Here is a 16,389-nt window from a genome sequence, read left to right as displayed (position 1 = left end):
TGTTGTTATGATTGTTGTGGCGATTACATTGTGGTGTATAGCCCAATGGGACTGACACTAACACTGCTCCCTCCATGTTAAATTCACTGAAATGAAAACACAACTTTTTACATTGTCAGATAATTTTGTATGCCATATTATACACCTGTTAAACAATAAATGTCCCTCCCCCCCCAGAAAAATCAGCAGATTTCTTTAACTATCCCATTCCACACATCACATAACTGCCTTTCTCTCCCTACATTGGTTTACACTTTTGAATGACCCCGCCCTGAATTCCAGCATGTCCTGCCCCAATATCCTGTTTGAATACATCAAGAAGCCAGATTGTCTCAAAATGCTGTTTTATTGTGACTTAAAGCATTGGGTAATAGCCCATATGCATTTCTGACGAGCGCTCTCTTGCCTTCATGTGGTCACCCAGGTGCAGTCTGGGTAATCTTCTCCACCCAGTTCCTTCCTGTGTGTTGTCTGGCTGGACCCTGGGCAGCACAGACTTCCTCCCAGGAAGCAGAGTGCTGGCCAGGAGGGAGCTGGACGGCCTTTACTACCTGGGTACTGTGGTACAAGAAGTACAGGTGAATACACACTACTGACCAGTAGACAGCACATATCACTGATTCACTGCACATGTAGACATCCTATCCCCATGTGTCCCAACGCAGGGTCGTAGAGGATTGTGGGTAGTTGAGTTTGACGATGCAAGAAGTGTTGGTGTGGGCGTGGCCTCCTCCCGGCAGCAACTGGTTTGCTCCCTGGACATGGTCAAAAACACCAGGGTTCACACACACTGTCTGGTACCCGGGGATGCTGTGCTGTCACCATGGGAACCGAACCTGAGGAGATACGGGCCGGGGAGAGTGATGGCCGCCACAGAGCGCAGAGACTGTCTGGCAGGTATCATTTCTGGGCTCTGATTCTTTTTTTCTTTTCTTTTTTAAGTAGGATAATCCCAGTCAGTCCTCTAGCATCGCTTTTTAAAATTCACTTTTGTTGACTTTGTTTCATGTAGTGACTTTTCACTAATTGTTTTTGGTCTCACTTTTATGTTGCCTTCCTTCTATATTTCTCACCTTGCTAATGCTTTCATTAGGCTCATTAGGCTGTCGATTTTATGTTGTTACTCCTTTGTAAATTTTTTACTCTAATTGCATTTTTGAAAAGACCACAATGGAAATAGGTTTAACGACTTTATTGTGATATCCTGATGAATTATTTTATACTGTGTGCTTGTTGGTGTATTGTATTTTTTTAAATTGGTCAAATAAATTAAATCAATCACTACTCCCTAAATAAAGATTATGCTAATTAGGAGTAATATTACTGTTGTTTATGAAGACAAGCACTGGTTTCAATTCATGACCACTGTCAATACTTGACGCTAATATCTCAGTCTGTCTTTGTTACAGCCCTGCAGGTGCTGATGTGGCACGGCTGTGTGTCTCTGGTTCCTGGCAGCCTGGCTGTGAACATCTCGGCCTCTCTCCATGACAGGATAGTGAGAGAGCTGCAGACCCCAACAACACCAGCTCCCAGTCTCCACTGCACCTGGCCTCACGTTAGCCGCCCCTCCTGCCCTGCCGCCCAGCTGTGCTGCACTGACTGCTGTCAGTCAGCCTCGTCTTCCCGCCGCTGTCCAATCACACACCAGTGGCCACACATTGTTCCGCCCTCTTGTACATGCCGCTTTGGGAGACTGGGTAGGTTTGAAAGGGCAGAACTGGATATGAAGAAGGACCGTATGAAGGACCGAGGGAACCTGAGTGACCCTGAGGTGGCGTCTTCCTCTTCTTCACCTCTCTCTGAGGATGAGAGCAGAGTGGACTTCACTTCTGCAGTTAAAGTGAGGAGTAAACAGCAGCGGCCACCCTGGAGGTACTGGAGGAGAAGCGGTCCAGAGCCGCAGCACAGACAGCCAGGTGGGACACACACACACACACACACACACACACACACACACACACACACACACACACACACACACACACACACACACACACACACACACACACACACACACACACACACACACACACACACACACACACACACACACACACACAGGGTCAACTGACACACTCTGCTCATAAAGCCAAAGCAATTCAATTTGATTTCAACTGAAGATCTAAAAACAATACTTAAGGTGCTGTGTTGTATTTTGACATCAACAACTCATCATCACATTCATTTTGAGACTTTAACACGTTCACTGCCAACAACGAGTTGAGTCGTCAAACAGAATCCAACCGTTCACTGCCAACGACGAGTTGAGTCGTCAAAAAATATTTATTTTTTTTTGACGGTGCTACGTGGATCAATGCCCCCCGCGTCTCCTATGGAGATATTGGAAGTATTGAATGTGTATAATGTATTTTACCGACCAGCTAGGTGGCGACGGTGCTCTCCCGACAGAGAGAAAGTCAACCAAAAGCAGCCGCCTCCCGCGGCTGCTTCCTCCATTCTCAAGGAAATGGCTTGGCGATTTTACAGTCATCAGTCACCAGACTGGCCCGAGAGCGGCCGCGCCAGCAGCAGCACACGGGGGATTGCAAATTTGCATAATAGATTATGGGTGAAACACACTTTGAAACGCCCGCAGAAAGGCCAGAATCGCACGCATTCCGAAAACCCAGAAACGAACGAGCCTCATTCTCATACTGTAGGCGGGGACGCTTTCGCGCTGCTGCGGTGGGGGGTTCCAGAAATGGACTGGGTGGGCAGCATAAAGCCTAGAGTCGCACGGGGCTTCATCGGGGCTCTCAAACCCAAGAGACGAGTGAGCCCTATCCACACTCGCTGCCAGGGAGGGAGGCTGCTCAAACTCGCTGCCAGGGAGGGAGGCTGCTCAAACTCGCAGCAGCAGAGCACTCGCTTGTGACAAACGCAGGCTGAAAGCCACTAGACACGCCCACGGAAGGAGGAGTTGAAGGAGAGGGCGTTTGGAACTATATTGTTTGGATGTCTGATCTCTCACTGATGCCAAAAATAAATGGTTAAAGTGACTGTTCTGCCTGTTTGATTGAATTTCACAAAACTGCGATTATCTCAGCTTTCACTCTCAGACGCTAAAACCATGCTGTACTCAACGGCTAATATCTACATAACTACTAACTCTACAAACTAACTCTTTTAGACAGAGAAAGCACACATTCTATTAGTACTTTTGTGAACTTTGTGTTCACAAACTCCAAGCAGAAAAGAATCCTCGGCTCTTGTAAAATGAGCCAGAATCCTCAAAAAACGGCTTGGCAGAAGCTACCTACAGCAAAAAAAAAACGGCTGGCAGTCAATGTGTTAAGTATATCATAATTACTGTAAACAAACAAGACCATCAGTGAGAAAGCCAAATGGTTGGTTTTGGAGGGAAATCTGCTGTATTTGATGGCACAAAAGAGGAAGAGTGTGCTGTTCTTCTAGAGCAACCCACTAAACATGTCAGAGATGGTGTCTGTAATGGTAGATGCTGGAAAGAGTGAAAGGCTGGTGGATACATCATCACTTACAAAATGTGTATCATCTTTAATAAAGCCAAAGAGAAAACAAACACACACAGAGCAACGCCACGGAGTGACAAGTAGAAACATGCTCTATGCATCAGGATTTATGGGTAATGTAGTCTTAATTTAAAGAAACGCTAGCATTAACAATACCACTGGATGAGATAGAGGCTACCAATCATCATGACCAATGGTCTAATTTATTTACAGTAACTATTCCAAGACATAACAATTTGACATTATGTTTAAAAAGGTGACACAATCCTCTAATCATCATGTACATTGGCTCCACACATTCAAAGCCTGTGAGAATACTGTACAGGAAGCCTGTGATGCGTGATTTCTATTCGCACATATGTTACGCAACAACCACGCTCTGTGCCCGCCTACGCAGCAGTCAAGCGCCGGGATTGGCCAGGCGCCCATGCTCACGGTGAGACTGACAAGGTGAAGGCCACAACAGACTCGTCCGCCTCGTATAAAGCTTAATAACAACTGATTCATTTGGACTTGTCTATTCATAGTATTCCCATGATGCCACATGCATTTCCGACCAATATGGCACTTTACACTACACACAGCTCATTGGCTGTGTGTGTAATTAGATTGTTAATCACCTGTTAATTGATTACAATCAGGACTGGTGGACTGGTTGTCCTCTCTCTCCCACCTCTCCCTGTCCGCTCTCTTCTCTCTCCTGCCTTGAAGTCCTCTCTCTCCCTGTTCTCTCTTGCCTTGTCCTGTCTTCTCTCTCCTGCCTTGAAGTCCTCTCTCTCACCCCCCACAATGGATCTCTAGGCAGTTTTGTTATGGCTTTCCCCAACAAACGACTCAAAAAGGTTTTATTGTCCTTAATAAACAGATCACTATTCAAAACTTGACAAGACAAAACTGAACTAAACCAAACACATACAGTAGGCTAATATAAGCCCCTGGAAATGGGTCCAGTTACAGTATGTAGGCAGCAGTCCTGGTGCCTTCCCCTGTCAGAAGCAGGGACACGAATCCCCCATTGAAGGATGCAGAGACAAACATAATTAGGTTTCAATTAACCACACAATACAACAAGAGTCCCCTTCAACACAACTATTATTACATTGACTTTCCCATACGTCATCATTTATAATGACTCCATTTATAATGACTCCAAGTAGTTTAACCCCTCAAAAATTGGTTTTACAGTTTTTCACAAAAGACTTGCTCCTGGCCAATCCCGGTGCTTGACTGCTGCGTAGGCGGGCACAGGGCGTGGTTATTGCGTAACCTATGTGCGAATAGAAATCATGCGCCTGTGATAATACTGTACAGGAAATGCTCTATTTTGCACTCGTGCCACATAATCTGCCATGGGTCATGTTGGATATAGTGCACTTTTTTCTCTCTCCAGGCAGCCTAGTGCCAAAGAGGACATTGCAGACTGCCAGCTTCAGCTATCCTGTCATACAGATCAGTGTCTCGCCCAATCATACCTCACTGTTTGAGCCACTTCCTGGTTCTAAGGGAAGAAGAGAAAACATCAGAGACGTTTTTGGACAGACGAGCTTCGCCCCTCGACCGCCTGTCGGACTTAATAACACCACCATCGCTGTCTACCCCTGATACACCTGCACAAAACTGTTGCTTTGAAAAATAGTGATTTAAAGCAAATATTTACTGTTAAAAATAGTCTTTATTTTGATATACTGATGTGGCATAAGTGCAGGTACTGTATAAACTATCAGTGCATTAAACGATGGTCCACTTTGACACACAATCTACATACTGTAATCAAATACACAAATATAATGTTAAGAAAATATGGCTTCTCAATGTGCAGCAAATAAAACATGTTGATAAAATAAAATATAGTTCTTAAGCACAGGTCAGCTCAGCTGTATCACTGAAGGTGACCGGTGGCTGGTTTGGGGTCGTCATGGGGTCATAGGTTGAAGGTGAGGTTGATGCTCTCCCCGGCACTGACGCAGACCGTCTGGGTCTGCTGCTTGGAGTCTGGTGTGCTGGCGGTGATGGAGTACGTCCCGGGAGAAACCTTGATGTGATAATCATCTGCCGCCGACGCTCCAACCTGAAGACAGAGATTTAGAGACAGCTTCAATTTTAAAGACATATTAAGAATACACTTAATTCCACATTCCAAGTCCTGACCAGGTGCCAATACAAAGATAGATGTGGCTCTTGATTTGTCTTGACTGCAAAACTCAACTCTCGCTCTCTTGCTAGTTCTCTCTCTACCCACACAGACTATTATCCACCACAGCTGACAGCAACCAGTTTACGCCCCTTTTCTGGGGGTTATTGAACAGTATTCTGGGAATCACAAACTGAATTTGAAGTTGATGAGACAGGTAAAAATAAACAAGCAAATGACGATGCTTCGTCAAAAAATAACTGCAATGCCCGGAACATGGTACAGGGATGCAATCTCAGTGAAAAAAGTGACATACTTCAGTCTTTAGCATTAGTTGCCTGCTTCATAATATTCCACAATATATTTAATATTTATTATAAGACTAAAATATCACCAAAACTAAGGACATAGAGCGCAAGCTATGAATCAAACTGAATTTGAAGTCTTCAAGCTATGAATGGAATCTGGATCAGAATGGGGATTGGCAATGTCAGTCCGAAACCCGATATGTGAATCACGTCAGTATCGGCCCGGCACCGATATCCCGTCTCTAGTCAGATTATAAAAGTGTCAGCTTGTGATGCTACTTTGTTGTACAGAGAACTTACGTGTTTCCTGGTTGGCAGCGCAGGTGTGCTCGACCCAGCAGCTGGCTGTGGATGGAACCTGGACACATGCGTCCTCTCAGTGTCGCTGGGTTCACAGCCACGGCCCGACTCATAAAACTTCTGCAACACATAAGAGTTACAGCCAATCACTTTGTAACACAAGAGATACAGCCAATCACTTTGTAACACAAGAGATACAGCCAATCACTTTGTAACACAAGAGATACAGCCAATCACTTTGTAACACGAGAGCTTTTTAAAACTATGAAAATGGATGTCCTGACTGAGCGACGTTACATCTGCTTCAGTTGTATCTGTTTAAAAACACATGACTTTGTTTTTTTCTCTCTCATATTGTGAACAGTGGCTGTCCTTTCTGTGGGGTGAGAGAGACAATCTTTCACTGCTTCAGAGACTGTGTGAGGCTCAGGCCTCTCTTCAATGTGCTGGTTTCCTTGTTTGGTTTTCTTGGTGCGGGTCTTTATTTTTGGTTTCCAGTGTGGCAAGAGTAAACAGAGGATGGGACAGATTGTTAATTTCTTGCTGGGGCCGGCAAAGATGGCGGTGTACCTCAGCAGGAAGAGAAAACTAGATGCAGATGTCCAAGTAGACCCTGTAGTCTTGTTTAAAGCTCTGGTTAGGGCGAGAGTAGCCATAGACTTTGAGTAGTACAAAAGAATGCAGGACATGGGAGTGTTTCAGAGCAGGTGGTGTCTCAGGGAGGCTGTGTGCAGGGTGGAGGGAGGAGAGCTGGTTTTTAACACAGAGTTGGGATGAGGAGGAGGAGGGCTTGACAATGTCCATGACCGGTCGGTTTTGTTTTGGTTTGGTGTTGCTGTGTTGAAATTGTTTTGTGTGGAGGGGTTGCATTGGTTCAGATTTCGTGTTTTGTGAAAATTGTTTATCCTCTGCCATGATGTACATGTCGTAGGTAGAGGTTTCATTAAAGGCTTGTTAAAACTCAACTCTCTCAAAAAAAATTTTTTTTTTTTTTTTTTTTTTTTTTAAAGTATGTTTATTCATTTTTTAGCCATCAGAGGGGCAAATAGCCATCAAAGAATGCAATAACAAATAATCTGCCCTCCGTCCCCAGCCACCCACAACACAAAACATACAATCTCCACAAAAACAACAAAACATAAAACCAAACACACAAACAAAAACAAACTCACAGAGCACCCACAGCAGGCAGAAGGTTAAAAAAACAAAAAACACAGCAGGGGTATGCAGACCCAGCAAATGGACAAAGGCCCACCACACGTCACACGTCAGACCAAGCCAGTCCACAGAGACCACTCCGGAGGGCCCGAGCCCTATCCTCTCCAATGTAGTCCAGAAAGGGGATCCAGATTTGGAAGAATTTGAAAGGCCTATCCTTAAGCCAAAAGCCGATAGCTTCCAGAGGCAGGAGTTCCATAATACTCCGAATCCATTGCGAAACTGTTGGGGCTGAGTCTGAGATCCACTGAAGGAGAACACATCTTCTTGCACTATATAAAAGCACTTTGAGCAGCTTCAATGAAGAGGAAACAAGGCCCAATGCTGCCGTATGTAGTCCCAGAATGCAGGAGACAGGGCCAAGTGCAATTTTTTTCCCGAATATGATATCAACTTCTCTACACACTTTGACCCAGAAGTCACGAACAGCAGGGCAAACAAAAATAAATTGTTTTTTTTTACAATGAAAGCTGGGAGAAAGTCCTCAGTCTCTAGTTTAGTGAAGCAGAAGCAAACCAATGATCAGCATCTGACCTTGCATTGATGAGTCGTCTGTGCCATGAACTCTGCAATGGTTTCGAAAGCATCACTGAGCTTTCTGCTGCTTCTCTGAAAAACGGCAAGAGCAAGAGAACAGAGACAAGATGAGCGTAAACGAGAGGCAGCCGAGGGTAAAATAGTCCAGTCACTTCATAACTTCATTATCACCTCATTAACATAAACACACACACACACACACACCTGGACAGGCCATTGTGCGTCTTCCACAGAGGCAGCAGTGGGGTTCTGGGAGCTCCAGTCGACGCTCCGCCTGGAGGCCCGCTCCAGCACCTCCCGGCCCAGGGCGGCTGAGCGGCGCAGCGAGGACTCCAGACACGCCTGACTCGCCATCAACCAGCTGAGGAAGACTCAGGTGAGCTTCACCTGAGCAGAGGAAGAAGCACAGCAATCTCACTCACTTTCTTTCTCACAGCCCTTTTACCCCCCTGGTGCCACACATCTTAAAGAGTACCAGGGGTAAGGCTGCAGGAGGCAGTTTTAAACTACATCGATGGAATGTTAACCATAGCAACTATAGAGAGTAGAAGCCAATGACCATGTCATGTTTGTGTGCTGTGATTGGCTAGTTGTGTTCACCCTGTTTGGCCGTTTCCTGTCAGACTCACAAACAAAAGTATAATGAAATAATATTGCCTACTGCAGCTTTTAAGTCAAATATTACCAAAGTATGGTACTAGGCTAATTCTTGTACTCTCTCTGCCCACCACTGCAAATATTGTAAAGCATGGTGGACTGGAATAATAATAATAATAATATAAACAATATGCTGTCTGAGGGTAAAGGAGCGACCAAAGTCTAACGTTATACTGTAGAAAACGAGTTCTGTAATCGTTCTGGTTCTTGATGCAGAAATAAATTGAAAGGGGACAGCGCATGCGTGAAGATGAACGCCCACATCGGCAGACACGGGAAAGCTTGTTATGAGTACTTTATTTACTCTTTATACCTCTCAATGCTCTCTAACCAAAAGGTTCGGTTGCAGACTGCAGCATTATTTTGATTACGTCACAGCCGGCTCTAGACATACCGCCTTGTGGTTACATGCAATATGTCAACAAATGTCAACAGCATTCAACAAGTCAAGTTTAAAAAAAAGTATTTACCGAATGGACTGTTTGGCGAGTCGTAAACAAACAGTCACACAAATGCAAGCTGTCATAGAAGCAACTAAGTGCCTCTTCAATCAAATCAGTTGCCTTTCTGCACGCAGTCCTTCTTGCTGCAGTCTCCACATTTGACATTTGACTTCCGTGCCTGTGTTTTCATTACAAACAGGAAATCCTTCTTCTTTCAGATTTATTGGCGGTTGGCAAACAAACGAATTGGTGCATTACCGCCACCAACTGGACTGGAGTGTGGATCAGCTGGCCAGCGAGACTACCGTCTAAAATAAAAAAGGGGGGGGGGGAATCCTGATATCCTCTCAAATTCATTGTTCTAAGTTTACTTACCTCTCCGAGGTCCTGAACCAGCTGCCTTCTTTCTGCCTCATATCTGTAGTATTACATGTTCTGTTTCTTCTTGCCTGCTGCAATCACATCTGCCTGTATTATGTTTCAGGAAATCCTGCACAGTAAACTCCATCCCTTGTATTGTTTCACGTTAGACAGCCTACTCACTAACCTGACGCTGCCAGGATGAGTTTGCTGTGAATTTGTGGAACAATGCCGCCCCCGTCTGGCGGAGTCAGGGTACCTACTCACTCCCCCCCAAGCCAATACATTGTTTTTCTCCTCAGCAGCCAGCCAGGTTTGTGCTGTATAAAAATGTGCTTCATAATAAGAACTTCCTACCAGTCAGGGTTCCTACTGATTTTGTTTCAAAACACATAGTTCTTCCACACTCAAGTATATTTCAAATATCTTTAGTTGTTCAATATGGTGTCATGTCACTCCATAGCTGGTGATGATCCCTCGCAGCACTATCCCACATTTTTCAGTTATTGGAAATTGTGAAAATGTCCAGTCTGAATAAAGCATTTCATCCTCCTGAATGGATTTGAACCTTCCCACCCATCTAAGAATGTTTAGCCTCGATCCAGTTGGCACAAACGTTGACAGCAAATTCAAGGACTTGAATTCATGGTCTTGTTCAGTGAAACTCAAGGACTCACACTTAGCTTTGATGTCAAGATGGTGATGAGATCAGTAGCAAATCATTTGGGTGCTATATTTTAAGAAGAAACACCAAGTAGGTAGAGCCCTGCACCGCACGGGCCTCAAATCTAGGCCCTAGCCCGTCTCGGGCCCTACATGTTCAGACTCGATGTGAACCCTACGGCTTGTCAGAATTTTGGGCCTGAGCCCGGGCTCCCCCCGAACCTTATGTGTTTGATCAATTTCAAATAGCCTAAGCCTATCAAATCAACACTATATTAAAAAAAGTACATTAAAACACTTTGAACACTACAGTGTGTCAGTTCAAACATTAAACAACAAAAACAGGCAGGCCTGGGCCTAGCTACTAGTGATGTGAAAATCGGCTCTAGGGGTTGGGTTGGGCCGGGCCCCCTCGTGCTCGGGCCAGAATGCAGGGCTCTACAAGTAGGTTCTACTGAGCTATGTGGTGCCAGACTCATGATAAAAATCAAATGTATATTTAAGGGGCACTTCACCAAAAAACAATTTATTTTGCACATGATCTCACACGTCCAAACACTAAACCGTTTTGCAGGCATTCATTTAGTTTGACAGTTATTGAGAATTGATTTAAGTTGTGGACCAGTGATTCATGCCCAAACCACATCACTGGTCCACGACTCTCAAAACTGTCAAACTACTAATGCCTGCAAAACTAAGTTTTTGGGTGTGACAGTGTGTGTGAGATCACATGCATAATCAACATTGTTTTTCAGTGAAGTTCCCCTTTAAATGTTAAAGATGTGATTGCAATTAATTCAACAGGTCACGTGTACAACAAATACCACTGTGGCATATTCACCAATTAACTGAACACCGAGATCTCCAGTCAAAAACTAAACTAAACCTAGAAGCAAGAAACAAATGTATTTTTCAGCCCCTTTTAATCAGACATGCCAGAACGATGGCCAGAACACATGAGTTTATTTATACACTTTATTTTTTGCAAAAAACAAGACGGAAGTGTTATGCCATCAGCACACAGGCTCCTCCCACTGCCTTGATCTTCTCCTCGGCCCGTCGGCTGAAGAACTTGGCTTTGACGATCACAGGCTGTTTGGGCAGCTTGCCTTTGCCAAGGACTTTGTAGTAGCCCTGCAAAGTCAAAAACACATTAGTGCCATCAGGTCATCACTGAGAACATTTGCATACAGACAGTTATACCATCTGACAAACCCAAATTAAAATTAAAATTAAAAATCACAACAAACCGAAGTTTCAAGGTTCCAGCAGCTTCAGTTGTTTGAGGTCAGGTCAAATTAAAGTACCGGTAATTAAATTAGTCCAACTGACGGATTATTTTTTGACTAAATAGCTACAGCTCAAATAACATCAAATTTGCATCAAAACATCTCCATACTAACTCCAGTCCATCCAACAATGGACTGAAATCTCAAGTCAGAATCAAGTGCGAGACAGAGCCAAAAAACATTTTCAGACTCATTTGTGTAATAGAAAACCATTACCAACGACAAATTAACAGTACAATGCATGCTAGAGCAACACTTCAGTACTCTGGCAGAGGGCTGTGCCCCAGCTTGGGCAAACTATCCTTTAAAACAGTCCAGTATAGCAGGAATGAACTGTCCAAACCAAACTGCACACTGAAGGATTTAGCATTCCTGCTTTCCAAAAACAACAGGACAACACCAGCCTCCTGCATTTGGCAGCAATGCCACTAAATCAACAGGGATGAAAGCATCACTCATCTCATCATCCTTCATTGCACTTCAATTATTATTATTCAATCAATAACTACAGCTACAGAAGTACATAGAATAGAATTAAATAATGTCCCCATGCTAATAAGTAGTGACCAGGTTAGTGGCACCAAACCACAGACACAAACCGTTGTGTCTAGACTAGTAAACTGTTGTCTAGTAGTCTGTCCATCATGCACTTTTGTTGTGCCCTGTAAGCAAGGTTTCTTGTTCTTGCACCGTATCAGTGAATCTGATCATACAACTGTTGAACGAAATCAGGACAACATCAAACCAACCACAATGGCTAAATTTTTCAAGCCACGACAAGCATCTGGAATTCTGGATCAATGTCAGGTTCAGATTAGAGCCCACATTTATGCTGAGTGTATTAGTGTGATTTAAAGTTAGTATTCTGACTGCTGAGATATGAAACAATCAACCCAATGAAATCAGAATGGGCATCAAAGTCTTTGAACAGTCATCTTACTTGCACTTAATCCCATGAATGACCACTGAACAAAGTACTAGACTGGAATCTAACCTCCAGTTGACCTTTACCAGTGAGAACACCAGACCACTGTGGTCAGACTGTATGTTAAACTTATGACTGACCCAGTATTGAATCCCAACAGATTTTAATGCATGATGCTTATCCCATATAAAAACTAAAAAAGGAAAGTGGACCGCTTGCTCCAGCTTGATATATCTCACTTATTTTGGTGTATGAGGACGTGTGAGGAAGGCAGGAGGGCCAGCACAGTCTGCCAGTCATGAAAATACAACTAAATAAAGCAATGGTGCTTCTTTTGAGTGTGATATTCCTTAGTTCAAACGGACATGCAACCTCCCACTGACGGATACTTACGGAGCGCACAGCATCGATGATGGGGGCGGGGCCCTCTGGCTTCTTGCCGTAGTTCAGCCTGGTCTGCTCGCTCACCAGCGTCCACAGCTTGTCCAGGTTGATGGTGGGGCAGTGGGTTGTGTTCCTCTTCAGGTGGTAGTGTCTCATACCCACCTTCCCAAAGTACCCCGGATGGCTGAGGAGATCGAGCGGAACAGAGATTAGATATAAACCACAGCTACACTAACCAGGATGGGAAATTACCACTCAACTCTTAGCATTTTGGCAGGTAGCTCATCTTTATTTGGAGGTGCTGCTCTATTCTAAACCTTGGGATCTGACAAAACAGTTACCCTGAGTTCACAACAGGTGCTTAGCGCACCTTCACACCATATGCCAATCCCACGCTGAAGCCACGCAGTTTCATTTTAGCGTCCTTGTGAATAGGCGAGTCTGCTCACACCAGCCGCACGCCACGCTGAAGCCACGCTAAAGCTAAGCTGAACCCATAGTTTCAGCTTCTGTTCTATTCTCCACGCGTGCAGCAGCCGACCTGCCAGGCATTAAGTCAATGCAATTTGTGAGGGGGAGGAGGGGCCGGAGGAGCAGCTCCGAGCCAGGCGCTGAGGAAAGGTGTGTTTCTGTTGTGACTGGTTTAGCGTGACACTCCGCTTCAGCGTAACTTTAGCATGGCTTTGGTGTATGGTGTGAACAAAGCGTAAACATAAGCAGAGCTGAAGCTAAAGCCATGCTGAAGCTGATCTCACACTAAACACAAATTAATTTTCTGTAACCTTGAAATATGTTGCCATCAGTGATTAGAACTTATGGCACTTTTTTTTAATACTTTGGTATTTAGTCTTTTACAATCTGCAGTTTCGAATGATCAATCTGATATATGATTCAAACCCGATTTGAGAAGTCTGACAGACAGACACCACCCACCCATATAATAACAAGTGTAACTGCCCATGTGGGTGACCGGCCTATCAAGAGAGCCGGTCGGTGAATAGGACCAGTCTTCACTCTAAGAGAACTATAGCACACCAAGACAATGATGGTGTCAAGATGAGACTCTAGTCTCTACAGAAAAACATTCACCTGAACTGGCTTGATCCAAGAGCAAGGATACACCAATACTGGCATAGGAAACAATAGCCATATATGACTTTCTTTAGCAGGAATTCAGGTTGCTTAAATGCCTTGTGGTTGAATCAAGGGATCCACTTTGACTTGACCAACCTGCTTTTGAGCACTGACCAACTGTAGCCTATTATAACAATGAATGCTTGCTATGATGCTGATATCACTTATTGATCATGCACAGCCATCATGTCATTTTACTACAATAATTAGATCAAAGTCATAGCGTTTATTTTTGCAACCAGATATTAATCACTTATTAAACAGTTGTATTTCGAGGCCACATCCACATGACAATGAATACAAGAATCAGATAACGCTATATATGTGGCACTTACTATTTGTCGAAGTTGATTCTGTGGTGATGCATACCACCAGCATTACCACGACCTCCAGGATGCTTTCTGTGTTTGCCTATGGTAAGAAAAGGGGAGTTAAGTCATGGTCGCCAAAGACAGATTCAGATAAGCTCAAGTTTAGCTGCTCAACCACCAAGCAGGTAGTGTAGCTAATGTATACTATTCGTATACTCACCAATGCGACCATGTCCGTGGCTGACGTGACCTCGGAGCTTCCTGGTCTTGGTCTTCTTGGTGGGCTGTCAACATAGGTTTAATCAAGATAGACGTTAGTAAACTAGTAAACTAGCTAAACCAGCTACAGTCCGGCACAATATCTTAGCAACTAGCGAATGTAGCTACCTAGCTAAAAGACTAGCCTGCTCGGATTCGGAAGCCACATCAGCATGGCCTATTTTATCCAGGTACAATTTGCACAGTACCCCCCCCCCCCCCCAATGAATACTAGGCATTTGTGGGGGTATTTTCCTTCAACGGTGGATGCTGTAAGATCATCCTCAGTCCTTGATAACGTTGACTAACGTTACTTCCATGCAGTCTAACTTCCTAGCAAGCTAATGCTAATCCAACTCAACCCCCCTGGCAGACTCACTTAGCATTAGCACACTGTCCCCAGGTGAATCAAGCAGAGTATTTGACAGTGGTTATTATCGCTACCACGTTTGGAGACTACAGGTTTTGTGCATGCGGTTGACAACATGTGGGTACAGACAGTAATGCCGGTTGACTGCTAGAGAGCCGAAGGCCTCGCAGTGGGAATTATACAGGAGACTTTTCCCGTTTCCCACAATGTTTACACCCGTGTCACGGTAATAACATCCAGGGAGCGACTGTAAGGTAAGACTCTACTCGAAATTGTCCTCAGATGGTACTCTGATATAGGAATGAACAAGGATGGCCGTAGATTAACTCCAATTTCATAACACAGCGTACACGACAGCACCTACCATCTTGGAGGCTAGTTGAAAGAGGAACGGGATTTGGAAATCTCACGGTTTTGTCCGAGACTTGCTGTCTGACAACAACGTGCGAACTGCGAAGAAATCGACAGCGACACCCAGCGTAGAATGGCAGAAATGGAGTAACATGACACGCTAGCAGGCAGATTCGTCAGGTTCCCAGGCTAGACTCTCGTGTGTTCGCCACAGGTAAATTATGTATTTTTTGTAGGCATGTAATAATGTAAATATTAAGAGTTAAAAAAGTATATAAAAATGTGGCAATTGGGTCAGATTTTTTTTTCTTTTAAAGATTAGAGTACTCTTCAAGTTTATTTTTTGACTGAAATAGGTCTTATATTTAATTTGAATTGCCATTAAAATGGTCTTAAGAACTCAAGTTTAACCGGCAGAGACTTATTAGTCACCTGTGCCTACTGCAAAGTGGCAGTATCTCTGTCTGTCTCCTGTCTGTCTGTGTTTCTGTCCAGGTACAGAATATCCTCCAGACCATGCAGAAGGAGGCCGAGGCAGGGTTCACCAGTCCTGTCCTCATCTCCATCTCCAGGTCAGATGTCACCTTCTCTGGTGCGTTATTATGAATCCCACTGGAGTTTTGGGCAGAACACACCCTGCGGCTGCCCTAGGAGTGGGAGCAACACTGGAGAGACAGGAGTGCAAATTCAAAACACTGTACAGTGTACACATCTCCATGGCAACAATATAACATGCCAATGCCTCCTCGTGCTGTGTAAAACTAAAAGCATTGTCTGTGTAGAAAGGCAAAGCTGACTCCTTTGCAGGCCTTCGTAACGACAATATTCCAGAATTTCTGTGTAAAAGTGGCTATAAAGTCTCTGTTCTCTACTCAACCCCTTATCTGCTTATCCATGACAGCAGTATATATACAGCACACCAAGACCCATGACAGCTTATAGGCTACAGTACACCAAGACAACTATCATCTGACTAGTGGCTGATTCTCCTGTCCGTGTTCAGACATATACCTATCTTGTTGACACAGGTGTTTTGATATACGGGAGAGGAGGAGAAGGGATGAGGCCGTTTATTGAGGGTGGCCAGAGCTGGGCAGTATTTGAAATACATGTATTTAAAATACGTATTTGAAATACATTTGTGTATTTTGTAATTTGTATTTGGCTGGACAGAGAAAAATAAGATGTAATTTGTATCAAAATACTTTCAGACCTTGTATTTTGCGTATTTTAAATACATAAAATACATTTTATTC

The 16,389-nt window shown here is 44.1% G+C and overlaps 2 protein-coding genes across 2 annotated transcripts; both read right to left on the bottom strand.

The window, feature by feature from the left end:
• Positions 1-5,238: 5,238 nt before the first annotated feature.
• On the bottom strand, positions 5,239-9,245 carry akip1 (A kinase (PRKA) interacting protein 1). Its single transcript, XM_083663253.1, has 5 exons — positions 9,116-9,245; positions 8,193-8,375; positions 7,986-8,060; positions 6,234-6,353; positions 5,239-5,562 (listed from the first exon to the last, which is right to left on the bottom strand). The coding sequence occupies exons 2-5, from the start codon at positions 8,340-8,342 to the stop codon at positions 5,416-5,418; spliced, it is 492 nt and encodes a 163-aa protein (XP_083519379.1). The 5' UTR covers positions 8,343-8,375; positions 9,116-9,245; the 3' UTR covers positions 5,239-5,415.
• A 1,772-nt stretch (positions 9,246-11,017) lies between these two features.
• rpl27a (ribosomal protein L27a) lies at positions 11,018-15,215 on the bottom strand. The gene is made up of 5 exons (XM_083663048.1): positions 15,147-15,215; positions 14,375-14,438; positions 14,179-14,254; positions 12,719-12,893; positions 11,018-11,245 (listed from the first exon to the last, which is right to left on the bottom strand). Exons 1-5 carry the CDS (start codon positions 15,147-15,149, stop codon positions 11,117-11,119), a joined length of 447 nt encoding a protein of 148 aa, XP_083519174.1. The 5' UTR covers positions 15,150-15,215; the 3' UTR covers positions 11,018-11,116.
• Positions 15,216-16,389: the final 1,174 nt, after the last annotated feature.

The sequence above is a fragment of the Poromitra crassiceps genome (assembly GCF_964638095.1).
Source record: "Poromitra crassiceps genome assembly, chromosome: 30".
Classification (NCBI taxonomy): domain Eukaryota; kingdom Metazoa; phylum Chordata; class Actinopteri; order Beryciformes; family Melamphaidae; genus Poromitra; species Poromitra crassiceps.
The sequence above is the reverse complement of the archived record's forward strand: the minus strand, read 5'-3'. Positions and strand labels throughout refer to the sequence as shown.